This window comes from Hyaena hyaena, unplaced genomic scaffold (genome assembly GCF_003009895.1).
Source record: "Hyaena hyaena isolate Hyena2069 unplaced genomic scaffold, ASM300989v1 scaffold_477, whole genome shotgun sequence".
NCBI classification, from domain to species: domain Eukaryota; kingdom Metazoa; phylum Chordata; class Mammalia; order Carnivora; family Hyaenidae; genus Hyaena; species Hyaena hyaena.
The window spans coordinates 326,759-349,601 of record NW_024081112.1 but is presented as its reverse complement, the minus strand read 5'-3'; the positions used below and the strand labels follow the sequence as shown (position 1 = coordinate 349,601).

General features: G+C 39.3%; 1 protein-coding gene across 2 annotated transcripts in view; it reads right to left on the bottom strand.

Annotated features, from left to right (window-relative positions):
• Window positions 1-335: 335 nt before the first annotated feature.
• Window positions 336-22,843, bottom strand: part of KCNMB2 (potassium calcium-activated channel subfamily M regulatory beta subunit 2) — a 33,002-nt gene continuing 10,494 nt past the window's right edge. The window contains exons 1-4 of one of the 2 annotated variants that reach the window (XM_039254323.1): window positions 18,828-18,870; window positions 17,125-17,274; window positions 14,541-14,736; window positions 336-620 (exon numbers count right to left, since the gene is read on the bottom strand). In XM_039254323.1, the coding sequence (XP_039110254.1) occupies window positions 336-620; window positions 14,541-14,736; window positions 17,125-17,274; window positions 18,828-18,850 (654 nt within the window). In that variant the 5' untranslated portion in view covers window positions 18,851-18,870. Of the gene's footprint in view, window positions 621-14,540; window positions 14,737-17,124; window positions 17,296-18,827; window positions 18,871-22,843 lie in introns of those variants that run through there. The other variant, XM_039254322.1, reaches the window with a different exon arrangement.

The window sequence follows — 22,843 nt, the reverse complement described above, 5'->3', positions numbered from 1 at the left end:
GACCTTATCACATGGATATTGTCTACATTCCTCCACGTAGCTTGGCAAATGAATGACTGAGCCCTGTTTTGGTGGAACGAGAGAAGGAACTACTAGTTCCAGCATCAAAACAAGATTATGAAAACAACCAACCAACACAAAACAGTTATTTCTTCTCCTGAATAATAAAGACATCATGTTTGCATATAGGACAGCTTTTGCATTATTGCTCTACGTATAAGAATATATTAAGGAACTCATAACAGACTACACATTACAAACTTAAGGTTCTTTGGTGAAGAATGAAAGGAAACAGTATTTGAGCTTTAAAGAAAATGATCTCATCCCCTTTGCTTTTATCTATTGATCCGTTGGATCCTCTCACAGAGCAGGGAGAGGTACTGTGTGAGTTTCACCATGGCAACGATCACCACGCCCCCAGCCATCATACATGTTGGCCAGAACAGTGAATGGAACAGCACGTTGGAACTGTAGAGTTTGGTTAGGATGACACTCTTCTGGTTTCCTTCTGGGTCAGAAAAGCAGGAGAAGTGTTGATACTTCCTGAAGTTTTCCATGACAACATTCACCAGGGACATGGATTCTTCAAAATTTTTTCCACACTTAGGTATATAGGAGCACTGTGGAAAATGAGACAACCTGTCACGAGAAGATACTTTCTCCGTGTATATATGTATGCCTGGTACTAGGAGGGGATAAGATATTGAGGTCACCTTAATGTGAAATAAGCATGATGATTATTCTTTTTGTATTCAAACCAGTGCCTCCAGAAACCCCAAGACCTCACACAGTAAGGAAAACAATGTTTTTAGGTACTTGAATCAGAAGGACCTAAATAGTTCACCCATATATAGTTTGATTATTAATTAGACTTGGATGATTCCAGTGGATTCTTTTTACTATAGCATGATGAATTTTAATTATTCCCTACCAAACACACTTTTCTATGGAACCAGAATGTCAATTTCTGTCTTTTGTCTATCCATGGCTGCCCATGTAATATCACAAGCTACCAGTTCTGTCAGGGAAAGTAGTTTATTCTCTTTTTGGCTTGGCTTACTTTACTCAGCCAAGTCACCTTGTTCACCTTGCTATAGTAGTCAAGGAAACAGCTATACCTGGTGAATTGTTGGAAAAGAATCCTGGAAAGGGTAAAGATGTTGACTAGTTAAAGAGCCGTGATGAATTGTTCATGCTCAGTGAGCATGATGGCATGACAAAGTAACTTTTTCCATAAACCAGGGAAAAATACAACAGAACCAAATGAGTTTACTCTTCAAGCAGTGCTCATCTGATAATTTATACTATATTTCCTTTAATCTTTCCCCTCTCTTATCTTTCTGATTATATCTCTTCTACATGTCTCTCCTTTCCTCTTATATACTTATGTCCTTGAATTTCTTTCTTTGTCTCTTTTCCTTCCCTGCCTGTCCTGACTCCTCACCTCACTCTATGTTTTCCCCTCTGTTCCCTCTTCATGTCCTTTTTCTTCCTTGCTTCTCTACATACAGATGGAATTAACGAACTTTGAGTTTTTATTATTGCATGTACTTTAGAACACACTTTTCCTAATTTAAAAAGCGGTCTTCAAGGAGATGAAATCTTTGTTACCCTTTCTCCTTGGTCTGTCAATGAGCAGTGACAAAACTGGTTTTTTGAAAAGTTAGGGAAAAAGTGATTGAAAGAAATCTACTCAAACCACCTCCCGCCATCCCACCCCAGCCACCCTTACAGACAAATCTCACAGGTGTCTGCACTTGGCCCCAACTCTTTGTTTTTCTAGATCATAGGGCCCTACATTCTTAAAAAATTGACCCCAACTACAAAACATATTCTTCTCTAGCTTGACCACAACACACATCACAGATAAGCCCCAGTCAGAGCCCCTTGAGAAACCTGCTGCCTCCTGCTCTACTGGCCAAGAGTCAACCCCTGACCCCCACAACCCCCCACCACCAGGGGTGTAGCTACAACCCTTTCACATCCTTCAAAATGCCTTAAAAGGCCCAACCTAACAGAAATGGGGGGCTGACCCCTCTCCTCCCTTGAAGAGTGAATGAACTCTGTCTTGCTTATTGCTCCACTCTGTGCAATTCTTTGCCATCTGTGTTGCTGGCCACCCCAACAGTGATTTAAGTCACTTTCCAGGGAGATGTGTGAGTCTTTAGCTAACTCTTTCCCCTCTTTAGCATAATTGCGTTTCAACAGGAAAAAAAAAATCCCTTCCCATTGTTAAACATAATATTATTAAATGATTAATTTAACCAATTTTTCTGAATTGAATCAGTTTGTGACAACATCACTGCTAATCTATATAATGTTTTGGTGTGAATTAGACAGCTATGCCCCTTCTTTGGAACACTATTATTTTTCTGTTGAAAAATTGTCATAATACACTTACTTTATGGGAAAACCTCACATATTTTACTGCTATTACCAATTTATAAGTTGTGCTTACAAATATTCACATCTGTGACTTTTTACAATGTGACTGGTACCCCAAAGGTTGTGCAGTGCACAACTCACACAACTGTATGTGGAGAAACGAAATGAGGTGGGGAGTGGTTGAAATTTGAGGTACATTGATGGAAGCTTTGAGGGTAGGATCCTGCATTTCCAGAACAATTTAGACCTGTAGATTTCATAGGAGAAGAAATATAAAAGAAATGGAATGAGTTTTGCTAACAGTGTAGGTTTAGATTATTCTTTTCCCTTACTTTGTTTATAGTGCTGTAATCATTGGGTTCTTTGACTATAAACAGCATGAAGATTCTTACTTAGTTAAGAATGAAGATTGAGTATGTGGGTATTTATCGTAAACCAGGCTTAAAGTAATGTTCTCATAGCAGGGCTGGTTAACACCTTCCAGTGTAACCAACTAAGAAAAAGTATGAGTACACTCATACATATGAGTACAGCAGATACACTCATAAATATGAGCATAGCTGAGAGCTGGCACGAGAACGTTAAGGGTCTGAAAGTATTTCCAAAAAAGAAGAATTTCTCAGTGAGTTTCAACTTAGTACAAAATTAGCCGATGACTCCATGAAACAAATTTTCTACCATTTGGACCCCTTTTGGATCAAAAGAGCTTAAGGCAGGATGGAGATACCTACCTTCGTTATTTTTTTCTTCTTCAAAGCTTCCTCTTGTCTTTATAGTTTTAAAAATGTTTTCTGAAGCAAAGTGTTAACGCCATCACAGACAAGCCATTTGTGGTTGAATTCGAACAGAGCCAATTTAGATCATAAGTCTATCAGGCTTCTGTATATATTTGTGCCAAGACAGTTTATGGTAGCAGTTTCAGTAGTTATTAGTAAGAAGTATTGAAATGATCTCAATAATGGCACTCCACTAAAAATGGAGTTTTTCTTTTCTTATGCTCTTGTGGATTGATTTGGCTTAAAACATTTTTTTTGAAGAAACATTTGTCAGTCAAATGACAATAATTCTGTCACTAGGTAAGATTCATTCAAGTAAAATGAGATGTAAAGTATTAAAAAAAATTTTTAATTTATTTTGAGAAAGAGAGAGAACAAGCAGGGGAGGGGCACAGGGAGAGGGAGAGAGAGAATCCCAAGTAGTGTCCTTGCTGTCAGTGCAGAACCAGATTCAGGGCTTGATCCCAGGAACCATGAGATCATGACCTGAGGTGAAATTAAGAGTCAGATGCTTATCTGACAGAACCACCCAGGCATCCTGATATAAAGTACTTTTGAGACTGTCTAGCAAGGACCTAGTACAGGTTTAATACTCCTTATTAACGGTTCAAACCATCAGGGTCTCAAATATGTTTTCTGGAATGGGCAGATAAGGCATGTTCTATACAGATCAGACTCACTCTGCCGCATGTCAATCATTGATTTACTTCTATTATCGATGGATCCTTCTTTTGTCATAACCAATGCATGAGGTGTGTAATGAGCCAAAGTTGTGTTCAGGAGACCTGGTTACTGTGTATCTATGGGCAATTTACTTGGCTCCTCAGAATCACCTTTATCTGTACAAAGGGGTTAACAGCCCTCTGGACAGGGTTTGTGTGAAGAGTAAATGATGAATATGCCTAAAGCCTCAATAAATTTTCATTTATATACTTTCTTATGGGAATATCACATTGTCCACATGATCTTCTAAAGTCTCTAACCAAGTGCCACGTATTAAAGTATGATACTTCTAAGGAGGGCAAAATTATTAGTTACATGGTTTTCACAGGGGCAGTGCTGTTCGATGGCTTTTATGTTATGGTCCTTGCTTTTGTGTCCCAGGAGACTTGACATTATGCTGAATCCCACACTAGGATTCCAGGTTTCTGTTTCTATGGCTCAAACTATAGCCATGTGTACATTCCTGAGGCTGGTATGAATTTGGGAGTGAAGGTTTAATGACCTTATGATTTTATCACATGCTTGAAGAATCATTTTCTCTGATTGGTTTAGGATACACAGAATGTGTTTCAGCAAATGGAAACTTTACTAAGTGAGCTATGTTTATTTGGAAAATATAATATAGATTGAAAAGATAAAAATCACAGCATTTTACAGCATTCTTGTTTTAGTGGGAGGTCTGGGATAGGAAAGACTTAACTTTTAGACTCTGCATGATATATAACATAAAGGAACATATGAGTAATAATTTTATGTACAAAAGACACTTAAGTACCAACCAAAATATGTTAATATATGTGTTTTTACCATGGCCTTGAGTCATTCTTTTTTTGTGTTTAACATAAGAATATATAAACCTTGCAAACCTCTGAGGTGCTCACTCAGTGGAAGACATAGTCTCCCACACCTCTTCTCAATCCTGGGTTTTGTTAACAGCCTTCTTTGCTTTCCCACATCCCTTAAATTCGCTTTAGTATTGAAAACTATGGAGTGGGCTTGTTGGTATGACCTTTCCTCTCCTAGCTAAGGAAGCCTGCGTGCTGGTGACTTCACTTGTGCCCCTGACATGGTGATGAAGATCCAGAATTTCATATTTTCTACAATTCTTTGAAAAGCGACTGAAAATTTTCATTTCTGAGACTGAAGATTCTCAGTTCCAGAATCTTTTACATCACTGGAGTTATTTTTATTCTGATGGTGGACAGAAGTTTTGAGAAACTACCTGTTGGGCTTTGCTTAGACATGCTTTGCTGGGAATGTATGGAGTAAACAGTGGCAGACCTTCACTCTAAACATAAAACGTGTGGGGAGAAGTGGGGGGAGGGCAGTGGGAAGGGGGTGGTGTGGCTGAGTAACCTCACTGGCCAGCCTATTTTTTAAATAATGGTAGGAAAGAGGCTATCAATTCTCTGGATCGCCTCAAGCAAAGGGTTTATTCTTCATTTGTTCTTTTATAAAAAGAGAAGGGTTTTTATTTCAGAGAGGGGTTAGAAATTTAATGAAATCCAATCAATGTTGAGTGTGCTAATGTGCTGGATAGCATGCTAGACACAGGCATCAAAAACAAATAATAGGGGCACCTGGGTGGCTCAGTCAGTTGAGCATCTGACTTTGGCTCAGGTCATGATATTGCGGTTCATGAGTTTGAGCCGGCATTGGGCTTTGTGCTAACAGCTCAGAGCCTGGAGCCTGCTTCAGGCACAGATTCTGTGTCTCCCTCTCTCTGTCCCTCCCCCATTCGTTCTCTGTCTCTGTCTCTCTCAAAAATAAGTAAAATTAAAAAAAACCATAAATGATACAAGACAGATCATTAGAAAGAAACAGGAAGAGATTATAAAACAAGGATGGGCTGATACAGTGGGACCAGGAATGAAGCTAATGAGGCTTTGAGTAAAGATATGTCCTCCACAGAGGGGACCACAGATTTGCTCTCAAAACTTGTTAGTAGCCAGGGCATCCTAAGCCCACCATGGCCGTGAGATAAAAACATAAAGATTGCTCATGTGAAACATAGATATTCTTGGTTCTAGAGTCAGATGGAAGTGTTTCTCGTGTCCTTAAACAACGAATGTCCTGCATGTGGTGATGAAGCTGGTCTGCTATGTGATGTGCCAGGGTCTGTGTTCTGTGCTGGAAAAGAAGACAGGGACCCCATGTTGAGAGAATGTAGAGATCACCTACTGGAAGCCTTGGGTCTCTCCTGTCCACAAGTATAGTTCAAACGTTTGAGTTTTTTAGATATAGATGATGGATAGAAGAGATGAGAGAGAGTTAGTTGGGATGTTGTTTTCTTTCCCTTTTGAGACGTGTTCCTTATCATGGCTTCTAAAAAAAAAAGGTGAATCCCCAAAAATCTCACAAAATCTACTGTCTGCTTGATCTTGGCAAGTGGGGTTGTTTGAATTATTTGAGGGGAGACAGGAAAACAGCATTCACACTCTGCTGTGCACTAATGATTCTTTCAGTATTGAGACACAGGTCCCTCCAGAGAGAAATGTTCCTCTCCTGTGTTCCCCAGAACTGCCATGTTGTTACATTTATGCCTGATTTGGAGTAGAAAAGTTAAAAGGACCTAGGAAGTCTACTAACTAAATACAAGCCATCTGGAGCCTTGAGATTAGTCAATACCCAGATGGCTAAACCATGGAGGCACCCCCCCTTCCCAGTTCACAGTGTATCCAGTTAGGCCTAGAGTAAGTCAAGACACCTGGTCTGCCCTTGCCCTTTGCTATGATCCTCTTTCTCAGCAATTGGAAAGGAGTAGATCCCATCTCCAAGCTTTTCTTCTTGATGCTTAGTTCAGGCTCCTTTTGGGCACACTCTTCCTTTCATTTCTGCACTAAGGTACACTGGGCTGTCCTAGAATTCAGTTTTGGTGAGAAGTGACTAAACTTCGTCAATCATAAGAGTGTCTGAATCTCTGGTCTATAGGTAGCTTCAGCAAAAGTCTCATAGATATCCTTCAATTTAAAGTGCTAGTTATGGGGATTTCAAAAATCACAGTTCCAGGCATGCCTTCTGCCCCTTTTTAGCCTACATTCTATCTGTTTAGTCTCTATTCTGTGAAACTGGTGCTGAATACATAGCCCTGACCTTCCCCATGGATCACAGATAATTCTATTCTGTGTGCATTGGCCTTTTGATCCTAAGCAGCTCTTGGGATATGATGGAACGGCATGGATTCTCACCTGTGCACTAAAACGTGCCATCAGAGGATAAATATTTCATAGAATTAGATTTTTCATCCTCTCAAGGGGATGTTGTCATATTTTCTTCTTTAACAGCAGGATGAGATGAGGAGACTTCGATTTTTATTCAGACCTAATTAGTGGTGAATGTGTGACTTTAGGAAAATTATTTTATTTTCTGAGCTCAGTTTCATGATTGCAAAAAGTGAAGATAATAGTGGTACCTAAAATGTGGGGTTGCTGCTGTAATTAAATGAGTGAGTTCATGTAAAATATTTAATATGATACAGTGCCTGGAACATTGTAAACTCTTGATAAAATTTGACTATTATTTTAGGAGTATGGTTTTAGTCAGGATTAAATGAGATGATTTTTGTAAAGTTCTTACCATAGTGCTGAGGACATTGTATATGGCAGACATTTGACAAGTATCGGAACCTTTTATTTCCTATCTAGATTTTCAACTTCACTTTTGTTTCTTTCCTTTTACCCTTGCCCTCCCAATGCAATGCAAAGGACTTCATCGCTTCCAAGCTTTGCTTAGAATTTTTGGATCTTATAGCATCCAAACTCAAAGCTACATAAAGTCTGGTTCTGCCACTGTCTGGAGACATTTTTAGTTGTCACAACTGGAGAGATGCTAGATGCTAGACATCTAGAGGGCAGAGGCCAGGTATCCTACATTGGACAGGACAGAAGTCACCCTCACAAAACAACAAAGAATTATTCCAACCCCCACCCCCTAAGTATTGATAGTGCCCAGGTTGAGAAACCCTGGTCTAGATATGTATATTCTCTGCATTTCCTAAACCCAGAAGGCTTCAAAATGGGTGACAGAGTGAGGGACAATGGTGAGTTTGGAGTTGCAGATAATTGGCTAGTTTCTAGAACTTATTCTATATCAATAATAGCTGTCTTCCCCATGACAGTTATAGATAAAATATAACATGGTACTATCCCATATAACCAAAGAATGGAGGTGATATTGTGATTTATAATAAGAAATACATATTTGTTTTGTCCCTGTTTCAGGAACAGAGTTCCTAAAACCTTTGGAATTTCCTAAGTGATAAGAGCTATAAAGGTGTCCTTTGTTAGATTATAAGGTGACTTTGGAACCACCCCTAGGGATAGGTGCTGGCTGCCAGGAGAACCACCTATGTGATTAGAGGGTTAGAATGTTCAGTCTTACCCCCCTGATCTCCCAGGAGAAGGACTGGAGAGTGAATCAATTGCCAGTGGCTGATAGTTTAATCAATCATGCTTAGGTAATGAAGGCTTCACAAGTCCCCAAAGGACAGGGTTAGGAGAGCTTCCAGGTTGGGGAGATTTGGGGAGAATGGCATGCTTGGAGAGGGCTCTGTGCCCTTTCCCATACTTTGCCCTATATATCTCTTGCACCTGGATGTTCCCGAATTCTATCATTTTAAAATAACCTGGGAATCTAATAACCAAAATGTGTCTCTGAGTTTATGAGCTACTCTAGCAAATTAACTAGGGGGTCTCTGGAATCTCCAATAACCTGGGCTTTTGACTGGCATCGGAACTCGAGATGCGGGCAGTTTTCTGGAACTGGGCTCTTAATGTATGGACTCTAATGTTATCTCTGGGTAGATAGTGTCAAATTTGAGTTGAATTGTAAGACATGCAGCTGGTTTTGGAGAATTACTTGATGATGTGGGTAACACCCTCTCTTCCCACCTCAAACAACACTGGCACTGAGTTCAGAACCCCTTTAATGGATACATTTTCTGGTTTTATACCAAATTTTATTTAAAATCTACCCTCAAACCACAGAGTCATGTTTTGAGAATCCCTGGTGGGCAGAATAGGTTTTAAACTTCCAAAGGAGCCTGGCATTGAGGAATTTAACAACCATAGTGAATTAATCGTCAACCACTGTTTAGGATTCCTCTGACAGCCTCTCGGCGTTGAGAGGCAGGGGCAGCCAGTTGCTCTAGAAGACCATGCCAGCTTACCAGCTTAAGCAGCTCCAACTATAATATTGACAAAAGGCTGGGCATTGGGTTTAAAAGCTAAAAAAAAAAAAAAAAAAAAAAAAAGAATATATGAGAGATTGAAAATTTTAAATTCTTTTGGATATTTTCTACAAAGATAGAGAGAGCTTGACTGATAAATACCCTTTTGCCTCCTGTTTTCTCAGATCAAAATGGTCAGTAGTACCTTATGTATCTCAATAAAATGATGCCTATTTCTTGGTAACTCTGGGGAAGACTGTGAGCTTGGGGTAGGGTAACAGGAAGGAGAGCTCCACATAAAGAATATTTTTATGTTTTCCATGGGAATATCCTGAATATTCCCCATGCTGCATGAAGTTTGTGGTTTAATGACCTTCTAATGTGGAGGTAACTGTGTTTTCAATATGTATACTTTGTTTTTAATGCTTATTAATTTTTGAGAGAGGGACAGAGACAGAATGCAAGGGGGCAGGGACAGAGAGAGAGGGAGACACAGAATCTGAAGCTGGCTCCAGGCTCTGTGGTGTTAGCACACAGCCCGACATGGGGCTTGAACTCACAAACTGAGACGTCATGACCTGAGTCAAAGTCGGATGCTTAATGGACTGGCTTAACCCAGGCGCCCCAATTTATACACTTCTGATTAAAGGCAGAGGACAGAGGTTCAGAGTGTGAAGAGCTGTGGGGCCAAGAAGGTGAGCTACCTTTCCCTTGGGAGTATATCCTGAGTCTAGAGGGGGACTGAGAGCCTAGAAAGCTGAACAGCATGCTGGACAGCCTTGCAGAGCTAGGGACAGGACCCATCATTGAAGATCTATCAGGTAGGAGCCCCGATGACTGCCCCCCCATCCATTATGTTGGGACCCTTAAGGGATTGCATCCTAGGAATAATGGCAACCTGAAGTAAATCTTCAAAGGGACTTCAATTCAGACTTGTATATCTCAGTTTATGAAGTCAGAATGACATGATCACGTATGGCTTATACACTCAGGAACCTGACAGAAGCAAATGGAAATACTTTTCGGAAAAGATAACATCTTGACATCGTCCCAGGCTTAAAATTATTTTTATAATTTTAATAATTTTATAATTTATTACAATAATCATAATTTTACAAATATGATACCTGATAAGAAATAACCAGATATTACAAGACAAACATGAAAACATACAAAAGAAGAAAAGAAAATAACACCTTAGTGGCTGTGGATATTGAAGTCATCCAGATAAACTTTAAAATAACTATAATTTTACTTTTAACATTGAAGGACTTAAAAGACAAGAATGGGGATATTTCAGAAAATTAGAAATGGTGAAACAGACTCAAATGGATATTCCCGAAATGAAAAATACAATACAAGAAACTATGAACTCAATGGGTAAGCTCAACAGTAGATTTGTCAAAGCTGAGGAATGAATTACAAATTAGAAGATAGATCAGTATCCAGAATAAAGCACTGAGAGATTAAAGAGAGGATAGCTACGAGAAAGAGAGAGTAGGATACACAGGGGATATGATGAAAGAGCCTAACATGTGGCTAGAAGGAATGCCAAAAGGAGAAATAGGAGCGAATCAAAGCAGACAATATTTGATGACATACTGACTGAGCACTTTCTGAAATTGATGAAGAACATCAAGGAATGGCCAAAGAAGCCCTGGGAAGCAGTAAGCAGGCTAAATAAAAATAAATGCACACTCTGCCACTTAAGAGTTAAACTATAGGAAACCAAATAAAATGCTCTATAAACTAAACCAAGATTAGCTTCAAAGAAGCATCAATTAGACTGAGAGTTGATTTCTAAATAGTAATAAAGCTTACCAGGGGACAATGGGATGTTTCTGATGTGCAGAAACAAAATAACAGCCGACTTCAGATTTTACACTCAGTGAATGCATCCTTCAAGAATGAAAGTGAAATAAAAATATTTTCAGGCAAAGGAAAGCAGAGATAATTTTCTAGAGCAGATATAGCACTAAGTAAATACTAAAGAGTAATCTTTATATAGTAGAAAAATGATCCCAGATCGAAGAACAGAGATAAAGGAAGAAATGAATGATAATAAAAATAGAATACTATGAGGACACATCTAAATTAATATCTACATCTACAAAGACAATAATGATGTCTGCATGAATTTAAAGTGTATACAGAATAAAATGATAATACATTGGGAAGACAGTAAGTAGGAGTTAAGATGTTTTAATGTCTTAGTCAAGATTGCAAGTTGTAATCTGTAGGTTAAATCCTAAAAGAATAGTAATACAAAAGATAACGTCCAAGAAAAAAAGTTGGGGGGGATCAGATTATAATAATAATCTAGTGAGGAAAAGTGGTCTTTTCATAAGTAGACTTGGGCAAATGGCTGTCAACATGAGAAAAAAAGAGAAACCCAGAAACCAGGCTGGAGGGAAGGTGGGTGGGGGATGGGCTAAATGGGTGATGGGCATTAAGGAGGGCCCTTGTGATGAGTACTTGGTGTTACCTGTAAGTGATGACTCACTAAATTCTACTCCTGAAACCAATAGTATGTGTTAATCAACTTGAATTTAAATATAGTCTTGAAAAGGCAGGGCCACAGTGGGGGTGGGGAGGAGGGCAGGGGATGGCTAGTGGTGGGGTTTGTGGGGTGGGAGCAGTGGAAAGAAAGCAGACTCCTGCATAAAAATGAATTCTGGGCAGATGGTATTCTAAATGTGAAAGGAGAAATAATAACATTTCTAGAAGGTGATTTAGGAGAATGAATTTATGAACTCAGGATAGGTAAAGACTTTTAAACAGAACAAAAAAATACCAGGAAAACAAAACAAACGAAAAAAACCTCCCCCAAACCCAAACACCAAAACAACAACCACACCACCACAACAGCAAAAACAGATTGACAAAATTTGTCTATATTGAAATTAGAAAGTTCTTTCATTCAAAGACATCATTAAGAGAGTGAAAAGGCCATGGAATGAGAGAAGACATTTATAACACATATAACCAAAAGAAGTTCATATCTAGATATAAAGAATTCCTGCAATGAATATGAAGAAGAAACAATCTGATAGAAAAATGGACAAGGGACTTCAACAGACATTGTCCAAAAGAGAACATCCAGATAGCCAATAAATAAATGAAAAGGCACTTGACAACATTAGTTATCAGAATCACAAAGAAATATCAGTACATTAGCTAAAGTTAAAATTACAGATGATAGCAAGGGTTGGTAAGGATTTGAAACAATAAAATCTCTCATGTATTCAGGGTGGGAGTGTAAGTTGAGCAGGCATGTTGGAAAACCATTTGGTATTATCTACTAAATTTTCAGATATGTGTGCCCTGTGATCTAGATATTTCATTCCCAGGTTTATACGTAACAGAAATATATCTGCTTGTGCACCAAGAGACATATACAAGATATATAATTCATGGCAGAATTATTTGTGATAGCCTCAAACTGTACAGGATTCAAAATGTCCATAAATAGTAGAATGAATAAGTAAGTTGGCATGGTCATACAGTGGGATATGATACAGTAATGAAAATGAATGAACTATCACCAAGTGGAATGGCTCTAACCTACATATTGTGTGAAAGAAGCCAGACACAGAGGGAAATATTCTGTATAATTCCATTTATATAAGGTTTAAAAACCAGACAAAACTAAAAGATAATGTTTAAGGCTTTAGTGATAACAGTACCAAGAAAAATTTAAAAAAGTAATTACCATATTGTCAGGATGATTGTTACCTTTAGCGAGAGACAGAGCCTATTATTGGGAGGGGGCATGAGGGGTATTTTTGCGGTGCAAGAAATGTTTTATTTCTTTACCCTCGTGGTGGTCTATGTATTAAATACTTGAGCTGCACTCTGATTTCTTGCATGTTTCTGTATGTTATAATTCACGGTTAAAAACAAGGTAGTGGGGCAAATAAACCAAACAATGACCTAGTGTCATGCTGACAGCAGATACTGGTCCTAAATTTTTAACTGAGACTTTCTATGCTAGGTTCACTCCCTGTTTATAGCCTAAATAATGCATTCACAGGGCTGTAGTGATAAAATGTCAAAATAAGGAAATGGAAATCTGTCCTACTTTTCGATGCCTCTTCAACTTTGGCCAATTTCCAGTTCCGCAGAGATCTGAGAGTTTTATAGGCATTCGCCATTATAGGTCAGCTTTGATTTAAAGATCTGACTTGAGGGAAGATCTTGAAAAACAAACACTTGTGGAAGAGCCAAGCTTTATATATTTGCAGAACAGGGTTAGGATTGGTATTATTTGTAGCTGCCACAAACGAAGGGAAATCGCAGCAGACGTTTTCAAACGATGGTCTCTGAAATATTCATTATGTTCAGTCCTCAGAGATATCTGCAAGGATTTTTTCAAGTTACTGTGGCCAAAATGCAAGGTGGATTTTCTTACTTTGTGTCCATATAACACAAAACAGGTCCTATGTTCTAGCATCTAATTTCTAAACTACTTCATTTTTTCAGTGCATATATAACCTGTATCATTTAGGTGCTGATCACTGTGATGGATTGTGAAGTTTTTACAGAAAGAGTGCAGTTCATGAGGGTTGTATCCTAGTAATGAGACCAGTTGTCCTACTGGAGAGTGGCATCGGCTGCTCTTGGCATATCTAAATTGCTACCACAAATCCTAAACTCGCTGTATTTAACTTAACATTGATAATGGCAGGTTGGTTCTGCTGACACGTTACTCATCACCTCAGACCTTAGAAATGCAAGTGTTCTGTACAACTTTCACACAATACACACTGGTTGTGCATCTACCATGTGGAGTTGAGTATATCGGTGCTGGGAAATTCAGCTCCTGAACCTAGTGCATATGAAGAGGGAAACACAGACACACACACACACTGTGACCATGGATTGAAGCCCCCCCGTGCCAGGCACCATGATCTGCTCCACACTTTACGTACGCAGCTCTGATCCTCCAAATGACTTGGCAAGATGGCCATTGTTATTACCTTTTTAGAGAAAAGGAAGCTGAAGCTCAGAGAAACTAAGTTATATCCCTGTGACATTGGCTACGGAAAAGCAAAATGCAGTTTTACTCCAGTGTTCTCAGGTATATGACGAATACCTGTTTTTTTATTTTTGGGTGTTTGTTTTTTGTTTTTTTGTTTTGTTTTTGTTTTTGTTTTTTGTTTGGCTTGTACCACTTGGACTAAGCTGCACTATTGCTTTGAACGACTCAGTCTATTTGTGCATAAATGATAGAACGTTTACTTTCCTAGATGATAGTAAAGGGTAAGTCTCCACTCCCACAAAATTGGGGAATGATTTGTCTACAACATGCACAGAAAATAAATGTCTCCCAGTCAAGAGTCAGATAGTTCTACAAATGGAGGAGGCAGGGCCTGCTTTCCAGGGGTATTTTCCTTTGAAACATTGGCGCAGGGAGGCCTCAGAAGGCTGCATGCAGGAGCTCTGTGGGGGTGAGCCAAATGCAGTGTGTGTGTGTGCCAAACTCCTACCTTCTGATTGATTTTCATGGTCTCTTCAGTGTGGTAGAGAAGGAGCTTTTCACCGGAAGAAGTCAGGTTAACGTACACCTGGAGGCAGGGGTACTGAGAGAGTTTCCAGCAGTCGGGACCACAGCTGAAGGAGCAGTTAAACGTTTCTGTGATGGACGCGTTCACCAAGGTGCATTGAGACTCCTCAGTCCACACGCTACAGAGAGAGGTGAGAGTAAACACGGGCCCGGACGCTAAGGGCGAGGAAGGTGTAATCAGAGGGGGTCATCTTAACCTGAGGAATCCAAATCTATCATGCAATCTGTTTGTTAGAGTTTATGCCTTTGAATTGCGCAGCTTTAGGCCAAGTACAGTAGAAACATGGATAAACTGCCTGGCACCTGAAAACTTCCAGTGACTTCTCTCAGATGTACTACACTATCCAATGCTTGATTTAAGTCAGGTTTTTACTTTTTTATCAAATTCACTAGCAAGCATAAGGCATCTTTGATGTCACAACCTGCAGCCACCCTGTATTTCTACCTTGTCAGCGGTACCATCGTACCCAAGTCCTCACCTCTGCAGTGTCTTCCCGGTTTGGAGGTAGCCAAGGTGTGAGGGAGAAGGGGAGGGAAGATGGCAGAGGGGTAGGGGGGGGGCTCGAGGTCCAACTTGATCGATACAAGGACAGTGATATATTTCTTTCTGTGGCCTTTCTAATAAGGGAGAAAAGATCACCCCACCCTTTCATTGTACCAAAAACAATCACTTGTAGCATCTTGACTTCACCCTAATTGGTGTTTTATGTACATTTCCAAAACTTTATAGGTTGGGTACTAAATTTTTCTTTAAGATGAGTTTACTGAGAGTCAGAGAAATCAGGACACGTGCAAGGGCACTTAGCTAGTAAGTGATGGAAATGGTGATACTGCCCAATCTGGCATTTCTCTGAGGCCCAGCCTCATTCCGTGGTACTGGTTTGCCTCCCTTTGAACACAGTGGAAGAGAGGCCCTTCTATGGAGATAATGGGCTCATGTCAGTGCCCTGGAACCTCTGTTAGAAAGATTAAAAAAGAAAAAACAAACGAACCTCCAGTTGCCCGTTGGCCAGTTTTTCACTCTGAAATACTTATAATTTTACGATCAAGGGTAACATTTGTAATTAAGAAGTGACACACCAGCAATCAAAGTTTTGCCTCTGGGCATAAACTGATTACCATTGTGATCAGAAAACAGCACACTTTCTTTGCAGATTAATACCCTTTCCTTTTGCTGGACATGTGTTGACTTCCTGTTTCATGTCCAGCTTTATGCCAGAGGCAGGTTACTAGCCCTGACCCCCTCGGGTGTGGCAAATTGTATTTTCCTAGGACATGGATGGTCAGGTTTTGCTTCTACAAAAGGGAGAAAAAGTCTTAGATGGTTCTAAGCAGATGTGAAGATATGAAAGCTGTTTTGGAATCAGTGAACACTCAGGCCTGAGGCATCAGCGCTTTCATTGAGAAGGAGCACAGCTGAAGGCATCAGAGACACAGAGCAGAGCAGTCACAAATGGAAAGATGATGCCTTAATTTTAGCAAATTACTGTATTTCAGCTAGATTTTGCTTCTAAAATGAAAGTATTAATTTGGGTGGAGAAATGAATGCCACAAAATGGTTTGACTCTCTTTCAGATCGAAATCTCAATTTTTCATTTGAAAGGGCCTCATTCCTTTGAGCCAAACTACTGTGAGACTTACCCCATTAGTTACAGCAATGCTGGGCTCCCCTGTGCTCAAAGTGTCCAATTTGTGGACAACAGTTAGCTGGAGAGGCTGTGGGGATTTATCATGTGGCTTACTCAGGGGGAATATACTTGCTGTTTCAGTATTTAATTGCCTCCCTATCTTTTCAGTAAACCTAGGGCAAATATTAAAATGAAAGGGGTTCAAAATCTGTTACTGTTCAAAGTTGATGCATAGCAGTATTTCTCAGCTTTGACAGCACATTAGGATTACCTGGGGGAACTTTGAAAGATGTTGGTGACTGGGTCCCGCTGTAGGCCATTAAATCTGACCTGGGAGAATGGGAGCTGGACTGAACATCTGTATTTTTTAAAGTTTCTCAGGAAGTTTAAATATACAGTTGAGAACCACTGATATGTGGGGTGATGAAGAGGGGTATGGGCTGGAAAAAGAAGGATGGTGGAGAACAGAGGTGTGAAGAGGCAAGAATAGGGACTCTGGAATTAGTGGGATGTGGGTTTGAATTGTACCTTTGCTATATGCTAGAGTTGTGTGATATCAGGCAAATTATATTTATCTTGAGCCTCACTTTTGCCATTCTTATAAGAAGTGTATTCATATCATATTTGCCTTATAACGTATGTGTGAGCATTAAGCAAGTCATGTATGGAAAGTTCCTACACATAGTAGGTAGTGTATACATAGAACTATTTTTATCATTATCATTCAATAACATTATTAAAAATACTACATTCTAGGCACTGCTCAAAGTTATTATTGGGAAAGGAGGTGAGAAAGAGGATTTTAGGGTTGATAAACTATGGAAGAGGAAGGAGAAGGAGAAGACAAACGACCGTGTCCCAACCCCCCAATGGCATTACCTCTGCATGTATGAGCGCAGGAGTGTGATTCCCAGCAGAAAGTACATCATGATGGAGCAGACCATCATGGCCAGTCCCAGGAGAATGGCCCGGTCCTCTCCTGCTTTCAGTGCTGTGACAGTTTTCCTTTTGTCCAGGAGGTCGTGGTCCCTGATTTTTTGGTAAATATTTCTGAGGTTGAAAATAATACAGTCTTACATGAAGTTCACAGTTAATCAGCACACTCCTAGAGAGTGGGTAAGTCTCTGCCCATGCTTTCCTTCCTTTTTAGAGGAGCTCTCTAAATCTACCTGAATGCAGTCGGATCCCACCATGTGACAACTGTCTCCCAATAATACACACACACATGCATGCACGCACGCACACACCAACCTTGAGCAGAAACAATTCCCCCTTCTTTCCTTGGGGCCCATGTCTGATTGTAAATACTTTTTCCTCCTCTTAAATCTGAAGAAAGAAAACACTTCCTTCAACTCTTAAAAGAATGCTTTTGGATTTGCCATTTAACCTCCAGCTGATCATTATCGATCGCTTTATACTCTCTGAATACCTAACAGAGCATTAATCCAAATAAATGGCAGTATACCTCGGAAATCTATCAACTTAATACCTTATTTCCCTTCAGTAGTAATAGAAGTTATTTTGGTTAATGTTTTTCTCAAGCTTAGGGTAGCTTAGGGCGCTGTTGGCTTGAGATTTATAACCTATATGAAAATGTGGAGTGGTGACCCAATCTTTTTTCTTATAGATGTAAACACTTGAGTGAGTTTTGAAAATGTCAGTCAAGGGCCAGGCTCCATAACTTTGGGTACTTTTATTAGTATTTTTTTTTTTTTTATTTTCACAGCAGAAACATAGAGTAAGAAGGGACACGAGATTGGACCAATTGGCTCCTGAGTTCAAAACCTGATTTCCCTGCTGACTACCTGTGTGATCAAGGTAAGTTCCTCCTCCTTTCTGATTTCCAGTTTCCTGAATAGTGGGAATAATGTTTAACTACATTATAATGGTTGAATGAGATGACATAAGTAAATCATCCAGGAGAATGACTGACGTGAAACATTTAACAAATGCTCCCATTGGAAAATGGGGTGGGAAGCTACAGCTCCGTGATAGGTTCGTCAAAGTATCTTAACATTGCTGCAATCTTCCAAAGAATTTCTAAAGGATAGAATGGCAGGGAAATAAATAATGTAGAAAGCTAATGAGTGGGAGACTGAATTTGAAAGAAGACCTGGAGGAGAAGATAAAAAAGAAGAAACTGCTGGGGTGCTGGTTGCTTGGAGAGATATGTGAGAAGTGTAGGATTTGGTAAAGCAGGTGACTGGGGAAGCAGCAGCTCAGGACCTCCTTTAGTTTCTATTCTGAGAAGCAAGTTTGGGGTAGCAGGGGCCCAGGAGTAGGGGTGTTGTTGACCTTTAGGGCCTGGGAAGACAAATAGCTGAAAAATGGAGAAATAAATTCTTACGGCTTTTTTTTTTTTTTAGCTTCAGACAAAAAGCCAACATACACAAGAATAATTTCAGATTTTCTTTAAAAATTTTATCCCTAGTCATTCTTGTTGCTTGGAAAAAAAATAACCTGAGTAAAATCTAGAATGGGACTTTGCAGAGAAGGGAAGAGATCCTTGTTACTAGTACAATTGTATATATAATCAGGGCTTCTGTTTAGGTTTGTGCTCTAGGATGGTAGGATGGTCTTACTGATGTTGGTGGCTGGCATCCATTCTGGTTGGCTAGTTCATTCTGGGCTGGTTGTTAGATATTTTGATTCTCTGTAGAAAAGTGTGAAAACATGTACGAACTTAATATATTTCCAAAGGGTTTTAGGATAGAGTATTTATTAATTTAGTTATTGGAGCATGAAATTAACCAATTAGCTTATTATTATTTAAAGTTGTATTCACGAAGTAGTTTATACAAATCTTATTCTTTCCCTAAGGAGTGGGCCCATTGTAGTAGGGGAATTGTAGCTAAATAGAAGCCATATTTCTGTGATCATGTCCTTCTTGGCTCCCCTCCACCCTTCCTCACTGTCAGCTGCTCATTATCATCATCACCAGAAGCCCTGAGAGTTCATATCTTTCATTAGTCTACAGACCCCAAGTCAAATGTCCCCAGACTAGCTGCTCTGCTCTGCTTTTGACTTCCAGAGACTGGTCACTACCCACCTTCTAAGTTTCTCCATTTGCTTCCTGAGATTTCCTTGGGAAAATATAAGATTTATATCAAAGCTCTTTAAATTTGACTCTTTATTAACTTGATTTAAAAAAATCTGTGCCCTTGGGAAAATATAAGATTTATATCAAAGCTCTTTAAATTTGACTCTTTATTAACTTGATTTAAAAAAATCTGTGCCCATTAGCAATGAAAGCCAATAGTAGGCAGGGAGAAACTGAGTGACTTCAAAGATCTTGTTGTAGGGTGCCTGGGTGGCTCAGTCGGTTAGGCATTTGACTCTTGATTTTGAATCAGGTCCTGATCTCACAGTTTGTGAGTTCGAGCCCTGCATCAGTTGCTGTGGTGAAGGCACAAAGCCTGCTTAAGATTCTCTCTCTGCCCCTCCCCTGCTTGTGTGCAAACTCTTTCTCACTCAAAATAAATAAATAAACAATAAAAAAAAAAGACCTGTTGCAAAAGTAATGTGATGTTACTAGGCTATTATTTATCAAAATGTATTTAATTCTGATGGCTGTCTTTGAGATTTGCATTTACTGCAGAGGGAAGCCAGCAAAGAGAAAGCAGTAGTCTCACAGTTCCAGAGGATTAGGCTGTCACTCTACATCACTTATGTCAGTCCATATCCATGAAAGATGCAGTGTAATCAGTTATGTCACCAGAACAAGAAGCATATAAAAGTGATTCAAATGAGTAATTTAAAAACAAATCATAGTTTGGAAATGGGTGACAAATGTTCTTCATATGCTTTGGAAATTGCAAAGAAGGAAAATGGTTGGTTTCCACACAGACCAGAGATATTTGGGAAATAAGGATATTACTCAGCCAAAAGAAAGTGGATGAGTGGTGTGGAACATACTCATGAAATTTATCAGTATATTATTATTGAATTAATGGATATATTAAGGAATGAATAATTTGGGAAAACAAAGTATTCAGTTTAAATCCACAAATTTATCTCAAGTGCTGGTAATCTCTAGTTCCTGGGGATACTGTCTCTGCCCAAGAAAGACATGAAAATAAATATCAATAAAGGGTAGTGGATTCAATGACGGAGCGACTCACAGGGTGAGTACAGAAGGGAAGTAAGTGCCCCAGCCTTGAGGGAGCAGGACAAGAAGCAATAAGGCATTAAGGTTAGGGACACCTTCCTGGAGGTAATCCCTTAAGCAGAAGCTTCAAGATTGAATCAGAATTAACCAACTAAGACAGGGACTCTAGGGTATTTCAAACAGAAGGAATTACATGAAGGAAGGGATGAAGATTTGCAACTGCAAGGTGACTGTCAAAAACGACAAGCATTTTACTATTACTGGGATAAGTGTGGGACAGGGGAGATGGGGCCAGTGAGTTTGGAAAGGTACTAGGTCATGAAGTGTTTTGTAAATCCTAAAGAGCTTGACCTTTATCCTGTAGTTAACAGGAAGCTGTCAGAGAGTGACATAATCAGGGCTGAGTTTCAGAACGATCACTTTGGCTACAGTGTGGAGAATAGATTAGAAATAGACCAAAACAAATCAGAAAGAATTAGGAGATTGTTTCTGTAGTGTTGGCAAAGGGTGATGAGGCCTGATGATTGAAGTAGGATAGATAGAGAGAAAAGGATGTATGGGGGAACAGTGACAATAAAACTCTAGGGTTTGGTGATTGATAGGATGTAGAGGATGATAAGGAAGTCAGAGGAAGGATGTAGATTAGATTTAGGCCCAAGTACTTGGCTTGGATCACTGGAGATGTGGTAGAAGGTGTTAAAACTAGGATTCTTCTGTCCTGACTCTTCTGGGTCCCAAAGAAGGGACTTTTGCTGCCCTGGCTAAGAAGGGAGAAGCTGATGGTGCATTATAGATTCTCCCACAAGCATAGTGTCCTGAGCTCAGGTGAGGAATGACTAATCTGACTGGTGAGATGGACCAGAGCATGACAGTCAGGGGCCAGGTCTATCTTTTAGGTGAATTTGAATGTCATTGTTCATGTATGGCACAGTTTTTAAAAAATCCTTTTGGACTTGTCTTTGTTCAGGGCTGGTGTGGCTTGCCTTTACTATCTTCAGGTAGTAAGCCCAAGTGGGAGAAGGTGGTTTACATAGTCTGAAACTAAGTGGTTATTTAGGTGGGCTCTTTCATGCCAAGCTGTCTTCAATGCTATGTTTCAGGCTTCACACTAGGAAAGCTTGTACTTTGGAAGCTATTGTGCCAGTAGTAACAGAGCTAGTATTTCATCTCCCTTTGGTTCTTTGCCTTTATTCTCTATGGATATATCTGAAAGGGGCCAGAGGAGAAATAAGGGAATGAAGTCCAATTCAGTTCAATGAAGTACAGATCTCAGGAGAAAGAATGAATATGGAGCATGACTACAAATTCAGTTTTGAACATGTGGGATGTCCAACAGTAGGTATACAGTAGGAACTTGGATTTCTTAAAAAAATTTTTTTTAAATGTTTATTTACTTTTGAGAGAGAGCAAGAGAGAGTGAGCACATTAGTAGGGGTGGGGCAGAGAGAGAGGGAAAGAGAGAGAAGTGCAAGCAGACCCCACACTGTCAGTGCAGAGCCTGATGGGGCTCAGAACCACAAACTGTGAGATCATGACCTGAGCCAAAATCAAGAGTTGGACACTTAACCAACTGAGCCACTCAGGTACCCCAGGAATTTGAATTTCTAAGTTTGGTGCAGTTCTAGCTTAGGTGTGTTCTGGAAAAGTAGTATGTTTGAGCTCTGTTGAGGCAATCTTGGCTTCATGATAAACTATGAATCAATATGGTGGATATAAGTCAACATTTATAGATGTTGACAGAACAAATAGTAGATAATGTACAGTCTTTACTATATGTGCGGGGGACATTCTGTCCAAATCCTTTTGGTAAATGGAAGTTATTAATAACTTGTATATACAAGGCAAATCCAAGTACAACAAAAGTCTTATAATAAATCTACAAGGCAAATCCAAGTATAATAAAATATCTTGCATAAAGAAGGATTCTCAATTATCCAATAAAGCTTCATTTTCCCCCCAAACAATAGTCAGCACAATATAATTTTATTTCAAACTCCATATTTGGATAGTTTCTTAAAGTTTGATATTAGGACTCAGGCTATATAGTTCATAAGCAAATTATTTATGAGACTATATATATATATATATATATATATATATATATATATATATACACATGGATATAAAGAGTAAAATGTGTAAGATTTCCCACCGGTCTTCCCTATTTAAATTCAGATTCCCTTGGTAGTTAGCCTGCCAGGAGAAAAATATTGAGGTTAAGGCAGGGTAAAGATTATTTATTAATTCATTTGTTTGTCAATATTTTTAAGTTCTTATAAGATGAAACATATGGTGCTGAGTTCTGGGGATACAAAGTGAATAAGACATGTCCTGGGGGGCTGGGTGAGAGACCAATGAAACTGATTTGAGAGGAATACAGAGGAGAAGCAAGTCAATGTGCTGTGGCCATTTGCCAAAGGATCAGTTATTGAATAGCTAATTCACCAAGAGCCAATTTACTGAAGGATCAGTTTGCTAATGAATAGTTTG